Raw genomic sequence first — 23,159 nt, 5'->3', positions numbered from 1 at the left:
AATGCCCAGCAGGGCTATATATATATCACTTTTGGATTTTCAATCGATAATACTTCTTTGCCAAAGAACACAAATGCCCAGCAGGGCTATATAATATATATCACATTTGGATATCCAGAAGAGGAATTAGCAGCATTTTGATTCAGTTTAGATTGCCCAGCGGGGCTGTGAAATGTATCTGGAGTACCAGAAAATTTTTACTCGTGATAAGACTTTCCCAAACTAATTCCCGTACCAGGTATTAATTTAGAAGCAGCATCATTGGTAAAATTATAACGTGTAAATATAGAATTCAGTCTGATCAAGAACACTGGTTCATTCCTCATATAAATATATATACTAATTAAAATCGCTTTTGAAATGGGAATTAGTAGACAGGGCAACCATCAACAACTATACCTTTGGCTGTGGGGCATGTAGCCAAATCACAGTGTTCACCATTTGTTCCCCACCAGGATATGCTCTTCTCGTTCATGGTCAAAGAAAAGTACAAAAGTACCCCCATGAAAGCCACTCCAGCATCTAGGGCAGCAGAAAGAACGTAATTGTACCTCTGCCACCACTTCTTTCTGTACCTGAAAACAAAGTAGTTGAAAATAGTTCCAACCACAATCCAGCAATTGAAGTTCACAGTTGTAGCTGGTGGCATTACAGCTGTTGCTCCCAAAAGCACTGGGAGGTTGATCAGTTTGATCCACTTCTGACTTGGGAAAGCTTTGTGCAGCAACCAGACCAATAGAGGTCCCAATGCACCTATGAGGAAGAACCAGTTGAGTGCTTTGTAGTTTCCGAGAGGGCCAAAGATTCGTTTTGGTCCGACAAGGCCCCAAATCACAGATGCATCAAAGAAGACACGGTCTCCAGGACAAGTCCAAGGACTGTTGGGAGGGAGTAATTGATCTTGACATATGTTTTCAATGCTAGACAGCAGCCACCATGCAACTCCTATATTGACTGTTCCAGCTACTATTGTTCCTATGCACTTAATTTAGTGAAGCAAGAAAGGACAGATTAGTATTCAAGTAATGAGTGATGTTGTATGTATTGTCAGAACTATAAGTTTGGATCATGCCATTAACATGATCGGTGATCCATATTCTTAGTCCGACACCATAAGCATTTTATATTTCCAGAGTAAGACAACACTGATTTCCCGTTAGTCAAGTTATACGAGTACTGTCTCTCATTTTAAATACGGGAATGACTTCTGCACTCCCTTTTTCACCTTCTGCCACTTCATAATTTTCTTCTCTTAATTTTCTTTTGATTTGTGCAATTCAATGGCAAGAAAAGTAAAAACATAAAAAACTGCATATGAATGAAGTGAAGAAATGGTGTGCATAAATAATTTCCCTTTAAGAAATGCTCTTCATCTTGTGGGATTATTTTCAACTGATAGCAGCATGATACAAATTGAAATTATCTGATTATGTTTAATTAGTATGGATATGATATTTTTTTTTATCCTACAATTAGAAAAAAAATGGCAAGTCAAGAAGATGTACCTGGACTATGAACATTGATATAGGTGGGATCTTCATGTAATGACCTAGCTTAAAATCATTGAGAAAAGAAATTGCCTGCGACATGCTTATATATCCATATGTTTTGAAGCACACATTAGCTATTGGCTTGCCAGGTAATATCAATCCCATGATGTATTCTGTGATGATGTTTAGTCCTGGAGACTGCCAAATAGAACGAATAAAAATTTTGGGATGGTTCGAATAGATTTCAGATTTAAATAAATCCGAAGGCTACTAAATCACACATGAAAACAATTATTTGCACCATCTCAACTATAGTTACCATCTAGGGTACAACCTCTAATAGAGACAGAACCTATTTGTGTGAGACCTAGCCATGCACGACCCACCTTTATAACTAGGTCTCACCTTTGTTAGAGAGATTGTACACCATAAAGGGTCATATGAGAGAGTACATATATGATATAGCTAAAACAAATCTAAAACAAGTGAGATGGCTAGTGGGTTGAAAGCTTACCTGATTTGTTGTGGCGGTTATAATGCTTATAGGAAGAGTGAAAACTAATGCAAGTCCAGCTGCAAAAATAAGTCCCCACCATGGCATTTGGACTTGATCTTTCATGAATATGCACATCACTAGAGAGAGTACCAGGGACATCAAAAGCATAAGATGAAACCACCAGTTAGGTATGTCCTTGTATTTCCTCATTAATCTGGTGTGTATGTCCTCCTTTACACTCCGTGATGCCCTTCTGTATTGTTTATATATCTCCCTGTTGGAACAACAGCAGCTGTATATATTAATTCATTCATTTCCAATAATAAGCCTCGCCAGGTATTAAAGAGATGATATACAAGATAACCAGTTGCGATGATACAAATAGCAATACTCAATTGATTTACCTTCCGTTGAATAGGGCAACGTGCGTGAGGGTCGAGACAACAGACGCAAAACCGATGCCATATGTCAAAGAAAAGAACACACTCAAGTTTATGCGTCCTTGTCTTTCATAGGCAGGCATGTCAATCTCAAACTTGTTATTCACAAGGGCGGAGACATTATATATTTGGCCACCGGCGTCAAACAAATGTGAAGAGAAGATTGCAAAGTTCTTGGCATTGTACAAATTGACACCCCAATAGGCAATTGGCAGTAACATGTACATAACAAGAACGTAGCCAGCAGCAACATTGACAATGGCAAAGAAAGGGCTGATGAGAGGGCTGTAGAGGTAGGAGGCTATGACTGTCCAATCAAGTGAAAATGCTCCAATGCCAAGTCCTCCCATTCCTGACCCTATTTGTTGGGCAGTGACTGACTTAGGGTATATCCAACAAATCCATGAAATTGTTGACAAGGTTGGGAAAAGATAGCCAGGGACGGCAAACCAAGCGAAGCTGCATATGAGTGCTATGAAAAAGAACTTCCCTCTTGACATTCGATTGTTGTCTTTCTCATGTAGAGCCCTTCATATCAAGGTAAATGAAAAATTAGAGACATTGTTACTTATTAATTACTTGTTCAAAACCTAAAATAAAATACATGCATGCATGGATGGTTGGTAATTGGTGTTTTAATGAGTCATTTTCAAGGCATGGGGGAATCAAGAATAACACTTTTAATGCCCTTAACATTATATCCGAGACCCATTTTATATGATGACCAACAATGTAGCCTTGTCTAAAGCAGCATTACTCAAATTAATATTAGCCATCTTATAGTTTGGCGAAAACGACACACAAACTTTTCAAACATAGAACACCTATACATATAAGAGTCCTATAACAACTCAAGGCTACTACATACTACGTACAACTCAGATACATCACATTAAATAAATTACAAGATTAAACCCTACTTATCAACATTGAGAACTGTTAGATATTAGAATGAGTCGCAAGTCGGCGTAGACGCCATAAATGATAATGCTAGGGAGACCAAATTTATAAACCAAATTTATAAACTAAATGATGTGCCACCAATAAAAAATAAGCATGTTAATTAACACTTAAGTAATAATTCAATGATCAATCACCACATCATTTGGTTTAAAAGTTTTAGTCTTCCTAGTATTACCCCACCATCAAACCATCACAGGTGGCTACTTTTAAGCACTCATGCATGCATAAGACCAAATTTTCTGCATTGAAATGGATTTAGCCTCAATAAATGATTGATATGTATTTATAAATTTAACTTTTCTTAACTTCATTATCATAAATTTAATATGTCAAATACTTATTAAAGCTACAAAGAGACCAAACCTATTTTGAGTAGCGCTAAGTTTGGCCCGGAGAAATGTATATGCAATAGTGACACTAGTGTTGAAATATTAATGTTAAAGTCGATGTATTAATATTAATATAAATTACCAAGACAAATACTTGGTGTAGAAGAGGCCACATCTGCTAGCTTTACTACCAAAGAGAGAGAGAATCTCCTCCAAGTAAAGGAGCCGTGTGTTGACTGTCTTTCTGTTTGAGCGCCGCCCTTTTAATATTCTTTTATTTATGCAATCATGGTTAAATCTAGTTTATATTTCTATTAATTTTTATCTTATTATTTTTATAAATAAAATTAATATAAAATATTAACGTAGTTTAACTGTGACCGCGCAAAATAAAAAGAGATGAAAATGACATCCAAATAAAATGGCAGACAATCAACCTCGGTTGAAAATAGGGATGTGCTATCCCTCTTTTTTACTTTTTTCACATTGCTTTTTAATTTCTATATTTTAATTTTCTTCATCCATCTGATCTACGGTCGAAAATTTAAAAAATTTAAGAGAAGTAAAAATGAGGGAAATCACATCCCTTCAAGATATCTTCAACAACGTGCTTTGTGAGCGTAGAAATGTAAAGTGTGGAGTTTGACTAACATTTTATATTTTTTCTTCTTCTGTTTCTTGCCAAAATTCCAACAATTAGGTGAGAATGTGATCCACCGAAAAATCTCTCCAGCTCTATATTACCTGAACAAGGAGACTTGAACGAGACTACTCGGCCACCACATCTCCGCCGGATCCACCACGTACCTTCTGAGAATACCAGCCCACCCATACCCTAATACCTGCAGCCCTTAATTACCATTAATCAGCACTCAGCAGCAAATCAACCCCTAATAAATACATTAATCAATTGTTACCTGCGTGGTTATAACAAGTATCCAACTGGCCAAGAACGAGATCTTTCTATGATAAAACGCTTTTATTATATCCACAATGCTAATCGCATAAGCCGTTCCACTTCCGAATCCGGAGCCAGCATTGGCAAATATGGATATCAGCACGTGCTCCTTCATGTTAAACGGACCAGGGTTCAGCGAGAACTCCTTCGACCCTATCTGAAACTTCCGCTTCGGCAGCGCCCTCGCCATGAACCGTCCGATGGGGAGCGTCGCCACCTGTACGGAGATCATCGAGATGATGAGGGGCTCCGTGCGGTAGGAGAAGAAAGTGTTGAGGAATGAGAGGAGGGCGCAGGAGGCGAGGCCTAGCGTCCACATTCGGAAGGTCCATACTGGAAGGGTGGGATCGTCATCGTTTGAGACCGTTAAACGGACTTCTTCGACCGGAGAAACGTCGTTTTCGTCGTGTTTTGTGGCCGGCTCTATCTCAAGAGTACTGGTGGACATGACCGCAATGGCACTGAGAGAGAGAGAGTGAAAAGGACTAAAAGAGTGAGAGTTTAAAAAGAGGTTTTTGAGGGATTTTGTTTGTTTGTTTTCAAATACTTTAAAGACGAGATAATCTTTTCATGCAAATACTCCCTATGAGTCTTCTATTTCTTGTAAAAAAAAAAAAAAAAAAAACAAACTTTGTATTTAATTGGGCAAGATTTAAATTTTCTATTTCTCTATAGTCTTCAAAACTTTCTCTCTGGTAATCATTTACACTATGTTTGGGTGAAGAAATTTAAGATTACTAAGGAATTTAAAAATGACGGAAATTGAAATGACGAGATTTTATTTTCTAGAATTTGTAAATTTTCTTGTTTGGTTAACCTAAAAGAACAATGGAATTGAATACAAAATTTGTTATTTTTAAACTCTCAATCATAGAAATTGAGAAATGACACCTATTTACATGGAATTTGAACTTGGGATTTGGATGTCCCAAATTCCAAGTTTTTTTTCCATGCGAAAATTCTAAATTTCTATGCTTATAAATCCAAACAAGAGAATTGGTGCCTGTTAATTTATAAATTCTGACTTTTACCAAAATTCCATGTTTATTTCCCTCATCCAAACATAGTGTTAGGTAGATGGCACCAGCTACCATATGTCGAAAAAAACAATCAAACTTTGTATTTAATTGGGAATTTGAGATGTTTTAATAGATTTATATAGAGTTTAATGCTGTGTAAAGGTTTCATATAAAATTTTGATTCAATTCCCTCAAAATCTCATGGGGAGAGGTGAGATTTGTGGATACTTAAAATACACTACGAAATCTCTCAAATTCTCTCTAATTCCTCAACTTTTTCAAATTCTTTAAAATCAATTTCTGATTGAATACAGTTAGAAAGTTATAAATTTTTTTAAAATCCTAATTGAATATAGTTGGATTTATAAAAATTTTAATAAACTATCTTAAAATCCAGATTGCATACACCTTAAATTTTAGAGAATCACTTAAAATCCTAATTGAATACCCTAAATTTATTAAATGAATTAAAATTCCTCAAAATTCCAATTGAATACAACCCAAAATTCATTTCTTGTTGAGATTTGTAAGATTCATTAATTTTATTTTCCAGCTGATACGTAAGGAGATCTTGGATATCAGAAAAAGGTTTTCTTGCAGGACTTCTTCTAGCTATTTTTGTATTTAAACTATAGAGCCTTGCAACAAATATTTTGACCAGAAGATGTGATCTTAATTGTGGCTGAGTGCGATCAAGATCATACCGCAATCAGCGGCTCCAAAAAATGAATATTTATTTACAAGGGCATATAGTTATCAGAAAAGGTCATTGACTAGCAAGAGCATATATTTTATTTTTCTTCATTAGTCTTCTTCACCAGTTAGGCAGACAATCAATTTTAGAGTTACTTTGACGAAGTATTTTACTCTCTCTCGTACTCATAAATGCTTTTTTTTTTTTTTTTTTTTTTTTTTTGAAGAAGGTACGATATTCATTAAGACGAATAAAATCGTACAAGCTGATGATATGGTGCATATATGGGTCTCGATAAAAATCTTGCTGGGGATTTCAACTCGATTGCACGAAAAAAGAGTGTCCCGCATAAATAACTATCCTCAATGAAACGTAAGGGAAACATTACAATTGATTATCTTCTAATAAAGCATCTAAAATCAAATCTGGAGGGTCTCCTTCCCAGGGTACTTCGACGGAAACACCCAATCTCATACATCATAAATGTTTTATCATCTTAATTTCAGATAAATGAGATTAAAAAATTCTAAAGCATATTAAAAAATTATGTAGCACCTCCTGACTTAGCAAATAATATTCACTCATGAGAGGGCCTTATTTCATTTGCCTCCTTATTGCTTAGCTCCATATATGAATATGAAATGATGAACTTTGCTTTTTGGTTCCGTGCCTTCTTGAATTTTGATGGAAGAAAGGATTCTCCAAAGCCCCATAGGAGAGGGCCTCTAAGTTCCAGTACCAAGGAAGGATTAAGGGAAAAAGATGAGTGATGTAGGAGGAGAAAGATACTAGTATCCGCCTCCTACAAGGCCGGCATCCTAGAGAGAGAGAGTTGAGTTCTCTAATTTTTCCTTGAAAAAAACTGTAATGAAGTAATTAAGGCTATAAAGTTGTTTTTATACCTTCCTTCATTTGAGTGGAAAACTTGTAATAAGTCCAATATCATTGCCTCTCTTAGCAAGGCCGACCTCCCTATGTTTGGTGGGTTAATTGCCCATTTTATTTTAGTTGTTACACAACTTAAACTCAATAGGCCTTGTAGACCACAACCCTTTTAGGCCCCAAAATCCGAAACTAACTTATGGCCCAATACGAATCATTTTGTATGATTAATTAACTTATTAATTAATCCTTGCTATACAATTAAACTATTTAATTGTCCCTACTCATCTTCGTTATATCCTTCAATCATTACCTTACATGGTGTGCGAGCCATTAGGTTCCTTTTAGGGAGGCAATGTGCAACTAGAACATTTATTAATCGATTGTGAATTAAAACTTACTTTCATTCCCTTTAGTGATATAAATTTGTAGGGCTTCCATAAACCATGAGTGACACCTAACACTATGTCATGGCTACCTAAGCTAATCAAAAGAGGTTGGAGAACCTATTTAGTTTGGGATTACAATGGAATACAGTCTTCCTCTAATTCAATATTCTTGATCACACTGTTTGGTTGATAGTTTATTCATGTCTACTATCCAATGTGATTCTCTTGTCTAGATGATTACCTTAAAGGTAATGTAGAACGACTTCCGAAATAAGGTAATGTAGAACGACTTCCGAAATCTCATTCATACTCTGGCCAGAGATTCTTAATCATGTCATCGAGTATTCTCTCACAACTGTTTGAAGGTTAGAGATCCCTTGTTGTACATTCACATGCCCACATGATTAAGTAACTTAGCCACAACTATGTCATGGACAATCTCAAATGGAATGCGTTTAACGAAATCAAAGACTAAGGACCTAATTGTGACAACTATGATGTCTCAAGTCAAAATACTACTTTACATTATCCTAACCATGAGTTCTCATGTAACTTGAGTATGAGCACCTGCATAATTGTCTTGGCGTCATTCATACCAATGACTCAGGACTAGTAATCTTCTGGGAGAGAAGACACAACATGTACTGATATATCTGAATCGTTAATGCCCAATTGGAATTCTATGATCAGGAACGGTTAGGATATGTGTATGAAATAGAAAGGTCTTATGAATTTTACTTCTTTAGATCACATTCTCTTAATTACATATTCCTTAGACTTATCATTTAAGCGTATAAAATTTAATGAGAAGGCTTTATACAATAATCTTTGCCCTCACATTAAACTTCATTAGTTTAATTTGTGAAATGTTCATAAACTATCATCTTGTAATTGGCTTTAGAGTATATTGCCAACAGTTGGTTAATGCACCAATACACTTGCCTATTGCCTACACGGTCGCACCACCATGATTATCTGATTAAGTGGATTCGACGGGATAATGTTTGAGAGTTTACGTCGCTGACTTTCAACCATTATTGCATGTCCAATCAAATTTAAGTTGAACATCTCGTACCCTACGTTAATTGCCAAAATGGCTAAGCAGAAGTGTCCATAAAGCGCCTCCAATTGATTGCTCAGACCTTGGTCATGCATACCAAGCTTTCGAAATTTGCTTGGGGCTATGCAATTTTGCAAGCAGCTATGCTGGTTCATCCTAATCTCTTCACTGTTTCACTTGGTTATTAGGTACAAGCCTGATGTCTCGCACTTACATGTGCTTGGGTGTTCAGTTTATGTGCTAACACCGCAACCACTATGTACCAAAATGGGTCCCTAAAGAAAAATGAGAATCTATGTCGGTTATGATTCATCATCCATTATTCGTTCTTTAAAGCCCTTGACAGGCGATCTCTTTACTTCTCATTTTGCGGATTGCCACTTCGATGAAATAGTCTTCTCTTTGTTATAGGAGATAAGAACGTTAGCTTTCCTAAAGAATGCCTCGAATTGTCATGGATTAACCCCGCTATTTCTCATGTAGTTCCACACACTACTTAAACCATGTCGGATGCTTTTAACGGTCTATACGAGATCACTTATACTTGTTGCAAGTGTGCTTGGAAGGATTGATGCTTTTACCCTGAAGCATGGCAGACTTGTTAGTTTAAAGGATTCTCAACCTCGGAAGGGGAAAGCCACGACACAACCTAGTTAAACTAGTTTGAATACTACCATCGCTTACTCAACCATTCCAGCACATGAGGTTATTCTAGAGTATGGAAACATCCTTGAAGAAATGGATCTGTCTCTCAAGAATCGTGAGATTTTAATCCATTATGATAGCTTGGATGAGGTTTGGAATCGGAATGCGATGATAGTCAACGATGCATTTACATACACAGTAGCTACTGATGTCATGTTGAGCGATGACATTGAACTGTGTTTTATTGATGAATGTCGATGTATAACTAATTGGTCATATTGGAAACAAGCAATCCCAGATCGAAATTGATTCACTTCCAAAACAGTTTGGGCCCGTAATTCCTACACCTCCATATTTGATGCCGGTTTCTACAAGTGATTTTTTTTAAGGAAGTATAATGAGAAGAATAAGATAGTGAGATAGTGCAATATAAGGCACACATCGTGGCGCAAGGCTTATCTCAACACCCTAGAATTTGGTTATAAGGAGACGTATTTCCCTATAATGGACGTCATAACATTCTGCTACCTTATCAATTTGGTAAATTCCGAAAAAATTGAATATGCAGCTTATGGATGTGGTAACCCCATATCTCTATGGGATCTTAATACGGAAATCTACATGAAAGCTCCCGAATGACTTACATTGGCTAGATCAAATAGTTTAGACCACCGAACACCTTCTCGATTAGATTAAGGTGTCCACTCTACGAATTGAAACAATTTGGGCGGATGAGGTATAATTGTTTAAGTGGGTACCTGATTAGTCAGACATATGTGAACAATGAAATATGTCCATGCATGTTTATTAAGAAGTCACATTATTCCGGATTTACTATCGTTGCAGTTTATGTTGATGACATAAATCTCATTAAGACTCCTAAAGAGCTTGAGAAAACTTTCTCGCACCTAAAGTGGGAATTTGATATGAAAAATCTAGGGAAAACTTGGTACGGTCTCGGCCTGGAGATCGAATATTGTTCGGATAGTATTCTAGTCCACCAATTGAACTATACTCAAAAGGTGTTGCAACACATTAATGAGGATAGATTGAAGTCTTCGAGACTTCTATGGTTGTCTGAACAGTAGATGTAAAACGAGACCCTTGTCATCCTAAAGACGATGAGGAAGAGGTTTTAGAGCCTGAAATTCCGTACCTGAGTGCAATTAGCATTTTATTTTACTTAAATTACATCATTAGACTGGACACATCGTTGTTAATCATTTAGCAAGATATAACAACGTGCCTACATGCAGGCACTGGATTAGTGTTGAAGACATCTTTCATTACCTTAAAGGTACTACGAATTTGGGCTTGTTCTATCACTATGTATCCCTTAGGGGAGCCGCTGCCCCATCGACCCTTGAATTGATGCTCGCCTTGTTCGTTAAGTTGACGCATGCATGTTATTTATTTGACCCATACAAGACACGTTCTGAAACGGATTATATCTTTACCATTGGAGACACCACAATATATTGAAGGTCAACCAAACACCTTAATTAAGACTTATTCGAACCGTGCTGAAATTCTTGCCCTACATGAAGCTACTCGTGAATGCTTCTGGCTAAAAGCAGTTGTTGAGCATATTCAAAGCACTCGCGGAATTTCTTTTGGTGTTGACGTCCCTATAATGATTTATGAAGATAACGTCACCTGTATTAACAAGATCAACAAAGGTACATCAAAGAAAACAACACCAAGCATATTGTGCCGAAAGTTTTATTCTCACATTAACAGTAAGAGCATCAGAAAATTACAGTTAAGAAAATTCGTTCCTAGGACAACCTTACCGACCTCCTCACGAAGTCACTGCCAAAGTTTACTTTTCAAAAGCTTGTTCAAGGAATTGGTATGCGTAAATTGCTAAGTTGTAATGCTTTAGTTCTCATTTGGAAGTTTTTTCAAACTCAGGGGGAGTATCTAGAAGTATACTCACCTGACCTTAATATATTCTTTTTCCATACGATGATGAGCATTTTTTCCACTGGATTTTTGCTACCTGACTAAGTTTTAACAAGGCACCCTTCATGAGCTGGTCATACCCTTGTGTGCACTCTAATTGTGTCCTGAATGCGTTTAGTCTTGACTTAATGCAACTTCTCATTTTTCTCCTTAGACTACAGGTTTTATCCTACCATGGGTTTTATCATAGCGAGGTTTTGTGAGTTTTACTCTTTATGTATTCTTCTGTTTGGTTTGAGATCAGATGAGAGATCAATAGATGAATAATAACATGGTTATTTTTATAGATAGAGTGATATTTGATAATATTGATAATAGAGTTGTCATGCAAACGCTTTCAAAACATGAAAAAGCATACAGAGATATTGTAATATGTTGTATGAAAAACCTTATATATTAATACACAAGTGTTTTGTTTAGTAAATTCTTAAACTTTTTAATTTGTGACTTTATTGTTCGAGGATGTCCTCATCTATACAGATCTCAGGCTTCGTTCCTACTCGCATTTGCTCATTATGCGGAGTAGACGAGACAACTTCATCAACTTCTTCTACATCATCCACGAAGATCTGATGCGACATCTACTTGAGTATTTACACACTCAAGAGGAGTGCGTGACATAAAATTCTAGTACATGTGTGATTGTGTAAATCATTAGCAGATTGTATTTGGGATATTATAAGATCTTATTCCTTTAGGATTGTATTAATTGCAAAGCAAGAAATCCTTCTTAATTTACTATAAATAAAGGCACATGTGATGGAATGTACACATCACAGAAATTCCCCAACTCCCTTTTTCTCTCTTTGCCACGTATTTCAGTAAAATATGTCACAAGAACTTGAACTTTTCTAGTTTTAGCCACTTAGGATTACAGTCTAGTGATATTCTTTTTTATTTAAATCAAATTATTATGGCTAGTCTATTGTAAGGCTTAACTCATTTCCCATTCATAAGGTAGATAAAATTGTATAGATTAAAAAATTCACTGAGTTTCATGATGGCCCCTTTTCAAGGGCGTTCTCATACTTTCTCACATTTTGTTGCCTCCGTTTAAACTATGAATTCAAATGGTTAATTGTGAAACAATATGAAGCCTTTGTGAATATTCTCGAACGGAATCAATGTTTTGAGACTTCCTTTTCACCCTTTGGAATAAATTGATACAAAACAAAAAACAAAAAATAACACACCACTTTCTAGCAATGGCTAGCTAGCAGTGCACCCAAATGGGCAAATTAGGCTTTGACTATCAACTGTATTATATAAGAACCAATATTCAAGACAACACTTGAACAGATGAAATGAAAGTTCATTCATTCATATTTTATTATTTACAACGTCATTTCCTTCAAATGAACGTCCTTGCATAAAGTCAACTCCAAAATCCAAAAGTAACATATGATGTAGCAGCTTAAAGAGAAAATTTTCATTTAGCTCAAAATATGGGTGGTATGCCACATGACGTTATACGAGTGGAGGAACGTTTTATTTTTTATATTACTAGTTTTTTAACACAAGTATCTCAACATTTGTATAATGACACATGATGTATTATACTGTGTTCCGAGCACATTGAAAAACCTCTCTAGCTTAAGGGAATACACAAGCATGACCAAGTTCTACGCTCTTAGATGTTGGACAAGTAGACAATTTACAGTGGTCATAGTCTTGTGTACCCCACCAAGAAATGCTTACCTCGTTTATGGTTAAACATATGTATATAAGCACCCCCATAAAAGCCACTCCAGCATCTAGGGCAGCAGAAAGAACATAATTGTACCTCTGCCACCACTTCTTTCTGTATCTGAAAACAAAGTAATTGAAAACGATTCCGACCACAATCCAGCTGTTAAAGTTCACAGTTGTAGCTGGTGGCATCACGGCGGTTGATCCGAAAAGCACTGGAAGGTTGATGTAGGCGATCCATTTCTGTCTGGGGAAAGCTTTGTGAAACAACCATACTATGACAGGTCCGAGTGCACCTACCACGAAGAACCAGTTGAGTCCTCCGTAGAGTCCGAGGGAACCGAAGATTCGTTTCGGTCCAACGAGACCCCAAATCACAGATGCATTGAAGAAGACACTATCACCAGGACAAGTCCAAGGACTAGTGTCAGGGAGTAATTCAGTATTGCATATATTTTTCACTGTAGTTAGAAGCCACCATGCTGTCCCAATATTGACGGTTCCGGCTACTACAGTTCCTACGCACTTTATAATGGGAGGAAAAAGAAAATTACAAAGCAAGAGTTAGATGGTAGCTTAATATTTTCTACAGCGTAGCATTTCAACTAGGAAACAGATTATTGGTATCGAATACTAATTTACAATACCTAACATGTACACTGTTGGTATTAATTTGGTAAGATATATTGTCAGACATTCATGTTGGTACGTGATAATATCAAAAATAAAATAAAATAAAATAAAATCCACATTCTTACCAGATACTGTAGACTTGTATATGATCGATACTAATTCATGTTATAATACCACTTTAAACACGCACATCCAATTCATGTTATAATATATATACATGTGCATGTTGTCGAGAGTTGTTTGCTGGTACAAATAGTTTTATTGGTGTTCATTTTTATTATACATGTATAAAATCTGATTCAGGTAATTTGAATAAGTGGAATACACAATATTTAGTTATTTACTAAATATAATTAATTTATAGTATGATCGTATCCAATAAGTAAATTGTACAAGGAGAAGAATATATATACATACCTGAACTAAGAACATGGATATGGGCGGAATCTTCATGTAATGGCCTAACTTAAAATCACTCAAAAATGAAATTGCCTGTGCCATACTAATGTATCCATATGTTTTGAAGCATACATTGGCTATGGGATAGCCAGGCAATATCAAACCCATGACGTACTCCGTGATGATGTTTAGTCCCGGTGTCTAAAAAATTAGACAAGAAATGAGATTCTTAGATTCATGATCTCAAATTATGGACCATGGATATGGATGTATTTTTGCTCACCACCCTCAAGTGGTGTAAATGTTTACCACCCTATATCACCGTTGGATGAGTTTAAACTTTGAGATTTGTGTTTATCCATTGCATAGATCTCGAAATTTAAACTTATCTAACGATGATAAATATGATGGTAAGCAAAAATAGTTCCCATATATATGTGTGCGCACATCTATTACAAAGTGTATCAAGATATTAATCTTATGTCTCCGTAGCAAAACTGATTTTTGCAAAAAAAAAAAAAGAAATTATTAATTTATTATAAAGAGAAACTAGGAGTGTAAAAAATTAATATCCAGTATCAATGAATTATTGCAACAAGTGTGACCAAAAGAAGGATCGAGGTTCAAGAGTTCAATACTTACCACGTTTGTTGTGGCAGTTATTATGCTGATTGGAAGGGTGAAAATCAATGCAATTGCTGCAGCAAAAATGAGTCCCCACCATGGCATTTGCACCTCATCTTTCATGAAAATGCACAATGCTAGAGAGAGTACCAACGACACCACAAGCAAAATATGAAACCACCAGGTGGGTATGTCCCTGTATTTCCTCATTAATTTGGTGTGTATATCTATCTTTCCACTATATGACGATTGGTATCGTTCATATATGTCCCTGTTAGAAGAATGTCATTCATATTACTGTCACAATTAGAACTAGTACAGTACATTTATCTTCCCAAAAATAAATAAAAAAATTATTGAAAGTTTGAATCAATAGAGGACAATTCGGGAACCTTGTATGTATATAATTAGAGAAATGCTAAGGAGCCTTGAGGCTCTCCATGAACTTTTCGACATTCTACGTTTTTTGCACAATATTTTATAATGTTAGCACACGAACTGTGCCAAAAACATGATGTGGTGGAGAGTCCCACTTTTAAAATAGTCTCCTTAGCATATTACTAATTGAATTTATGGTGGAACATTCTTTCAAAAATTAGATTGATATTTTTATAAAACAATTTTTCATTACAAATAAGCACTAAAATTGAATTTGGATTTTGATCCTTTAATTAGGTACATTATGTGAATATGCTATGCAGGTAGAGAAGGAGACATAGGTACAGTCGTTGGTACATTTCACCTGTTAGTGTACCAACATACGAATATGAACTTACAAATGCACCTACAAAATACTCAAAATAATACCCTAATTCAAGGGTCAAATTAAAAATTCAATCTCATACTTGGGCTTAAGTAATTAAACAATTATATCTTAAGATGAAAACCCAAACTATAACTCAATAGAAAACAAAAATTGAACAAGGTATAAGAGACGGTTATTGACACTTTAAAATAGTTGTCATACTGATACACTATATATATATATTATTGTATTGATAATGAAGTGATAAGTATTGCATAATGACTATTTTAATGACAATGAGAACTACCCACTTAAGGGTTTGGATAACTCTATTTGTGAAGTAATATTATTTAGACACGAGCACACTCTGCAAATACAAATAGGTTCCACATAAAATGATAAGACACACCCTTATTAGAAATTGTTTCAGCGTGTTAACTTTTTGTGCTTCTATTTGTGTGTAATGTTAAATAAAAAAAAAAAACACAAATCATGAGTAAACTTAAGGTCATTTAAAGTATTTACGTACCTTCCATTGAAGAGAGCCACATGAGTGAGGGTTGATACAACAGCAGCAAAACCAAGGCCATATGTTAGGGCAAAGAATACACTCAGGTTTATGAATCCTTGTTTTTTATAGGCAGGCATGTCAATCTGAAACCGGTCATTCACAATGCCCTTGACATTATATATTTGGCCGTCGGAATCAAACAAGTGCGAAGAGAAGATTGCAAAATTCTTTGCATTGTACAAGTTGAGCTTCCAGTATGAAATTGGAATGACGACGTACATGATGATGATGTATCCGACGGTGATATTGACAATGGCAAAGAAGGGGCTGATCAAAGGGCTCCCCAAGTAAGAGGATATGACCGACCAATCTAGGGTAAATGCCCCAACGCCAAGCCCACGGTAGCCTGAGCCAATTTGCTGAGCTCTTATGGACTTAGGGTAAATCCAACAGATCCATGAAATTATTGAGAGGGTTGTGAAGAGGTAGCCCGGCACTAGGTACCAAGAGAAGCTGCACACCAGTGCTATCAAAAAGAATTTCCCTCTCGACATTCGATTGTTGTCTTTCTCATGCAGAGCCCTTCATGTTCATGCATATTGTACGTAGAAATCAAAGTCAAATAACAATTCATAAATATATATTGTCTTAAAACCGCAATAAAATGCATTGACATTGCAAGAACATTGGCTTCCTTAAAAAGATGAATTATTTTAAAGGGGATTTTAACGAAAAGTCCACGGTACTGTTTAATTTAACGAAAAACGATATTTTTACACTAAAAAGTCAATCCTGGTACTATTCACTTTACCCTTTATTTTGTTCTTATCGTTAAAAGTCAAAGTTTTCAAGTCATTTTTATTAGTTTTCCTTATTTTAAAAGGCATATGAGCTTCATGTCACATCCCAGACCGGCTTCGTCGTAGCACGATATTGTCCGCTTTGGGCCCTAGCCACGCCCTCACGGTTTTTTTTTTGGGAACTCACACGAGAACTTCTCAGTGGATCACCCATCCTAGGAATTGCTCTCTCCCAAACTCGCTTAACTTCGGAGTTCCAATGGAACCCGAAGCCAGTGAATTCCCAAAAGGCCTCATGCTATAGGGAGGGGAGCATGTATATATAAGGCACATCAATCTCTCTCCGTTGGTCGATGTGGGATGTTACAATCCACCCCCTTTAGGGGTCTGACGCCCCCGTCAGCACATCCGCACCGAACGACATAGTCGCTCTGATACCATTCCATCACATCCCAATCCGGCTCTGTCATAGCACGATATTGTCCGCTATGGGCTTACCATTCCCTTACGGTTTTGTTTTTGGGAACTCACTAGTTTCGGATTCTATCGGAACTCCGAAATTAAGTGAGTTCGGGCGAGAGCAATCCCAGGATAAGTGACTCACTGGGAAGTTGCTTGTGAGTTCCCAGAAACAAAACCGTGAGGGAATGGTAAGCCCAAAACGGATAATATCGTGCTACGGCGAAGCCGGACTAGAATGTGACACATCAAGTAGGAGCTAAATAAATATGCATATATAAACTAGCTACCTACTAATTTATATACAATGTTTTTGAAAATAAAAATTTACACCAACGAATTGAAGATTTAAATGAAGCCACACAATGTGTCAAGCAATATAAATTGGTGTCAAAATTATCATCTACGAAAGACGAATTTAAGACCTCTACTTAAGTACAAGTTAAGAGAAATACTATGAACAAAAAATAAACTAATATACATGCAAGCTCTAGGTACGCTTGCGCGAATTAATATTCTTATATATGTCAATGTAATCGTTTGTATTTGATTTAAAATAATATATCAGTTTACCTTTTGATATGAAAAAAAAAAATTACACGCATTATTTGTTTGCCCTATAATATTGTTTATCAAATAATAGAATACCCTTACAAAAATTCTAAAAATACAAACCTTATCTTTCTAAACTCCTATTGAATCATTGACCTTCAAATTTAAGTTTTTCTTTGTTGGAGGTTCAGCCCCATTGTAAACCACACAACAACAAAAAATGATACGTATTCTAGGGATCCGTGTAAATTTGTACTACCCGTACGTACGACTATATATCCCATTAATTCAATAAATTATATTTTTATGACAAATAATGCAGACAAACAGTTGTTACATCGTAAAATATGCAGTTGTTGCACAAAAATATAGTCTCTCAATATTTTTTTTTTTCCATTACATGCATGTACCAAATTTGTGTGTACCATTATGAATGTATGCACCAAATTTGTAAACTCTTTATTTTCATTATGGAAAGAAATCTAGCAAATATACACACATGTCAAAACCTTACAAAATATTTTCCTTGAGTATAATTTTTCAAGGAAATGAGTTGTGCACACCTATTTTCTCATTCTCTACATTTTTGTTCGTTGTTGTTCATTTTTTGCCCTTGATTTATAAAATGCAAGAATTAAATAGGATTGTGTAGAAATAAAAAAATGTATGAAAATCAATTCTCTCTTGTAAATATATACGGAGATGGAATATACCAATAACTTATTGAGTTTGTCACACAGAATTGAAATTACAATTTCCTTTTATGATAAATTACCTGAACAAAGAAACCTGAACGAGACTGCTAGGCCACCACATCGCCCCCGGATCCACCACGTACTTTCTGATAATACCAGCCCACCCGTACCCCAATACCTGCAGTACTTATTTACCATAAATTTAGCATTTAACCCCCTCACTCCCACAAATTTACTTATATTTGTAGTTAATTACTACTAATATAATGAGCGATACTGTCATACTAGAGAGATCATTGACTTGAACCATGTTTTATAGATCACGTGATGTGGCAATTGACGATTGGATTTTTGTTTAAATCATTAAAGTTATCCAACCATTAAGCGTCACTTCCCATGGAGAAATTAGGTTCCCATCCATATTTTTACTACTTCATTGATTAAAACCTTATTCATTTTCAATTTTTTATCAAGGTCCTTAGGTTTTAATAAACGTCATTAATTATTTTAATAATAAAATATTTTTTATTTCTAAATATATTCATTTGGTGTTAGAAATGTTACATTTGGTATATTTATATTTATGGCTAAACTTTTTATTATATATTTTTATTTTTAGTTTGCACCCATTTTTAATTTGCAACACTTTTCTAATTTATACCAATTTTCTTTTCATTTTTAATTTGTCCCATATATTACTTTCTTTTTGTGCCCATATTTTTTTAAAGTTTTATCTGTATTTGTACCCATATTTTTAAATTTATTTATACCCATTTTTAATTGTGCTAAATTTACCCATGCTAATTATATGTATTTATTTTGTGTTTTAAAATATATCAGTAGTTATTTTTTAAAATATGTTAATGTGGGTACATTATTTTCTTGCTATAATTTTGTGAAGGAGAATATTACTCTAATATTTATTTTTAAGTATTTATTATATTTTGAAAATATTATTTGAATTTGTTTAAATTTCATAATTTGTGGGATATTAAATGGATAATGCATGAGTTAAATCTCTTAAATGATGTTAAGGATCTCGATTAAAATATTTAAACAAACAAGAGTTTAGTCTAACAATGGGATCGATTAGGGACTGAAACCAAAATGACCCGCCCAAATATAAAACATGATCACCGGATAGCATTTTCCAACAATTTTTTCCTAATCTAATAATTATCTGCATGCAGTATGTACGTACCTGTGTGGTAATCACAAGTGCCCAACTTGCAAAGAAGGATATCTTCCTACCGTAAAACGCTTTGATTATAGTCACAATATTAACCGCATACGCCGGTCCGCTACCAAACCCGGCTCCGGCGTTTGCAAATATCGAAATCAGCACGTGCTCTTTTACGTTAAATTCCCCCGGGTTCAACGAGTATGACTTCCCACGAATCCAAACCTTTCTCCTCGGCAGCGCCCTAGCCATGAACCGTCCGATCGGCAGACTCGCCACCTGCACGGAGATCATCGATATCACGAGCGGCTCCGTGCGGTAAGAGAAGAAGGTGTTGAGGAATGAGAGTAGAATGCACGAGAGCATGCCTATAGTCCACATCCGGAACGTCCATACCGGGAGGGAACTGTCGTCCTCGTTGGAGACCGTTAGTCGGACCTGCTCAACTGATGACACGTCATCGTCGTTCTCACTCTCATCGAGCTTAGTTTTAGCAGCGGCCTCCACTTCTAGGGTGGTGGCCTGGGTGCCCATGGGGGAAGAGAGGGATGAAGAGTAGAGAGGTTTTTTGGAGGCAGTATGTGTGTCAAGGGTTTGGCTGGTGAGTGTCTGAATGGAAAATGAAGGGTTTTTAAAAGTGCATTTACAGTTTATTTACAAATTTTGCCATTTTGGATTTGGTCATCGACATTGGTTGCCGGCCGGTATTGACAAGAAAGACATAAAGGAGTGACGATTCCAATTTAAATAAATTCCGTTTTGATGTGGACATTATCGATACTTTACGATACTAATTAAGCAAACGAACAAAGAAATTAAGGTCCCATTTGATATTACTTTTTTCACCAAAAACTGCTTCACTTTAAAAAGCAGAGTTGAACTTTAATGAATATTCTTAATTCATGTAATAGTAATACCCTCATTAATTGTTAAACTTGACATTTCTTTGTACATACATTTAAAACTTAGAGAACAAAATGACCACCTACCAATACAACCACTAATCTTGCATCACCATTGCCACTATCACCATAATTGTTGCCAACGAAACTGCAACCACCACTACCCCCACCACAACCACAACCATAATCGCAACCACTACCACCATAGCCACAACGACCAAAACCACCACCATAGTTGTTGTTAACATCGTCATAATTGTGACCATCGCCGCCACCACCATCACAATCACTACCATTACCACAACCACAACCTCCACCATAACCACCACTATTGCTATCACTGCCTCTACCACCATTATAACCTCTGCACCCCTAACCACCACACCTTTTTTTTTTTTTTTTTTTTTTTAGTACATCGATATTTTTACATTAAGGGGAGGGGGAGTTCGGCAAAGCCACACAATAGGTAGCCTAATTTGGTATCGAATTCGCCATCCACGAGATTCGAACCTAAGACCTCTCACTTTCAAGTGAAGAGAAATATTAGCACTACTAATCTACCATAACAATTGTTGTTGATACCATCACTATCGCTAGCCCAACTCACCACTGCCATTACTACTGTCATTGCCCTCCACCATTGTTGTCGTCACTGCTTACGACTGCAACCATCAGCATTACACCACATCACCACCACCATCATTGCCATTGACAATAACACACAATCGCCACCACCACCGCTGCCACTGCTGTTACCTCTACACCTAAACCATCACACCCTATTATTCGCACCACAACCACACCCCCACCATTGTCATTGCCATCACCGCCACTACCCTTAACACCGCTGTCGTTGCCACCACCCTACTACTATGTCTATTTTTGTCATTATACACAATTATGTCACTTTTACAATGAAAATTACCAAACGGTTTTACATTGTTTTTCTTACTCACAACACTTTTAAAAATATAGTTTATCAATGCTCAACTGCTTTATTTTTTAGATAATTATTCTTAAAGCACAACAGAAGCAATTTTTTAAAAAGCACAACAAATCCAAGCTGGCTCTAAGTCGAGTAGATATGTCTGATAGAACTCATATTGAGCTATAGTATATATGAATTTGAGTTTTTTTTATTAGAGATTGCCAAAGGATGTAGCAATTGAGTAGCAAACTTAGATATGCTATATCATGTAGGAAAAACATTTTTCAATAAAGATAGTGTTGGAACCAAATCTGCACTATTGTCGTCAGTTGTGGAGATGCACAAATCCAAATACTTGTTAAAGAACAACCAGTAAGCAATATTAAGACCCAAACAATGGGCAAACAAATAAGTATGCAAGAATTGCGTTACTAGAGATGAACCCTAGTGGCGTATTTATACCAGTCGAGGAGATGACCTTTTAGGATAGTATAATCATTATTAAACTAGAAGAATCTCAGAGGATATCTAGGAAGTATATATTGCATCCTTTTAGGAGTGTGATTACTTGCGACGCAAGCTAATACTTCAATTGTAAGGACTCTAATATTATAGCAAACCGTTGATTCCTTGTTAGATTAGGTTTGTGTTTCTTGTAGAACAAGCATGGTCAATCATAGCAAAGTCTGACGACTTTGCTTACTGATTCTGGAACATGATGATGGAGGCATTGCTGCTCCGTTTATTTAACTCCACAGCAGAGACTATTGATTTCATGACCTAACTTCTAAGGTATCTGTATTCTGATCCGCCTTACTCCTGCCCTAGTAAATCATGGTCCCACTATTGCTCCTAACTATGTTTCTGAAATGACTTGTTCCCTTTGAGGATAGATAGTTATCCAAAGATCATGCCTTTCAAAGTAAGTGAGAATACATACTGCTTTAATTCTTTGGACGCATGGCATTCTGGCTTTGATCTTTGTGAACTTTGTGAATGTTGAGTCATTCCGTATTTGGGCGAATTAGCTCGCGAATCCTCCACCAATATCACAATGATGAGGATTGTCTTTCTTTGTGTACGCATAAGATAAGGCTCAGTCCATTGCTTTCTCCCGTTAAATTCAGCCATCAAATTTGTTGATCTCGAGATGTGACGATCCGTATTCAACGGTAAGATGATTGTAAAATATATTCTTTAAATATCCTCGGATCTCTTCATTATCTTTTCCAAAATTACCAAATTGCTTCTGTTCAAAAGGCGTTGAACTTTCTTCCGCACTTTCGATTAAAATTCTTCGATATTCTTTTATTTTCTTCCCAAATTTCTCCAAACTTTCTTCAATGGCTACTCCTTCGAACTTCTTGGCCTCGCCGCCAACTATGACTCCTAGTATAAACCTTCGGTGGTCAGGGTGCGCAGTAAAGATGAGAGGTGAAGTTTTTGCCCACCTCCATTAACATCCTCTGAATGGTTACATCATACAATGGGTGGTTGGTCACGACGTTCAAAGTCCCCTACCTACACCTTCTAATCCTCAATGCTCTTGTACCATTTTTCATCCTTGGTACTTGGACTTGGGACTGAAGTTTCCACTTTCCCCATTGTTAAAGCAAGTCTTGAACTGTTACATCATTGCTCTTTGTAATTTGATTTTGATGTCATTTCGTATCCTTACCTGTTTCAAACTCTTAAACGAAAGGCACCAGGCA

The 23,159-nt window shown here is 36.2% G+C and overlaps 2 protein-coding genes across 3 annotated transcripts; both read right to left on the bottom strand.

Moving 5' to 3' along the window:
• Window positions 1-261: 261 nt before the first annotated feature.
• LOC137741500 (oligopeptide transporter 2) lies at window positions 262-5,349 on the bottom strand. Of its 2 annotated transcripts, XM_068481207.2 has the most exons (6): window positions 4,636-5,349; window positions 4,463-4,560; window positions 2,391-2,954; window positions 2,005-2,260; window positions 1,506-1,688; window positions 262-982 (listed from the first exon to the last, which is right to left on the bottom strand). In XM_068481207.2, the coding sequence occupies exons 1-6, from the start codon at window positions 5,122-5,124 to the stop codon at window positions 368-370; spliced, it is 2,205 nt and encodes a 734-aa protein (XP_068337308.1). In that variant the 5' UTR covers window positions 5,125-5,349; the 3' UTR covers window positions 262-367. The 2 variants fall into 2 exon arrangements, with proteins under 2 accessions (XP_068337308.1, XP_088542550.1); XM_088686424.1 differs by lacking the exon at window positions 1,506-1,688 and having other exon boundaries at window positions 4,636-5,225.
• Window positions 5,350-12,628: 7,279 nt separating this feature from the next.
• LOC137715173 (oligopeptide transporter 2) lies at window positions 12,629-20,233 on the bottom strand. Its single transcript, XM_068454415.2, has 6 exons — window positions 19,639-20,233; window positions 18,518-18,615; window positions 15,950-16,513; window positions 14,694-14,946; window positions 14,070-14,252; window positions 12,629-13,544 (listed from the first exon to the last, which is right to left on the bottom strand). Exons 1-6 carry the CDS (start codon window positions 20,149-20,151, stop codon window positions 12,924-12,926), a joined length of 2,232 nt encoding a protein of 743 aa, XP_068310516.2. The 5' UTR covers window positions 20,152-20,233; the 3' UTR covers window positions 12,629-12,923.
• Window positions 20,234-23,159: the final 2,926 nt, after the last annotated feature.

This window comes from Pyrus communis, chromosome 15 (assembly GCF_041283825.1).
Source record: "Pyrus communis isolate YQ-2024b chromosome 15, ASM4128382v1, whole genome shotgun sequence".
Taxonomy (NCBI): Eukaryota; Viridiplantae; Streptophyta; class Magnoliopsida; order Rosales; family Rosaceae; genus Pyrus; species Pyrus communis.
Note: the sequence above shows the minus strand (reverse complement) of the source record. Positions and strands in the feature narration are given on the sequence as shown.

Bases quoted from the DNA above. Each gene is read 5' to 3' on its own strand.
- LOC137741500 (XM_068481207.2), bottom strand. From the start codon at position 5,124: ATGTCCACCAGTACTCTTGAGATAGAGCCGGCCACAAAACACGACGAA. The intron at 4,561-4,635 runs GTAACAATTGAT...TAAGGGCTGCAG, and splicing joins TACTTGTTATAACCACGCAG to GTATTAGGGTATGGGTGGGC. The intron at 2,955-4,462 runs GTAATATAGAGC...CTTGATATGAAG, and splicing joins GTTCAAGTCTCCTTGTTCAG to GGCTCTACATGAGAAAGACA.
- LOC137715173 (XM_068454415.2), bottom strand. From the start codon at position 20,151: ATGGGCACCCAGGCCACCACCCTAGAAGTGGAGGCCGCTGCTAAAACT. The intron at 18,616-19,638 runs GTACGTACATAC...TAAGTACTGCAG, and splicing joins CACTTGTGATTACCACACAG to GTATTGGGGTACGGGTGGGC. The intron at 14,253-14,693 runs GTAAGTATTGAA...CTAATTTTTTAG, and splicing joins TAACTGCCACAACAAACGTG to ACACCGGGACTAAACATCAT.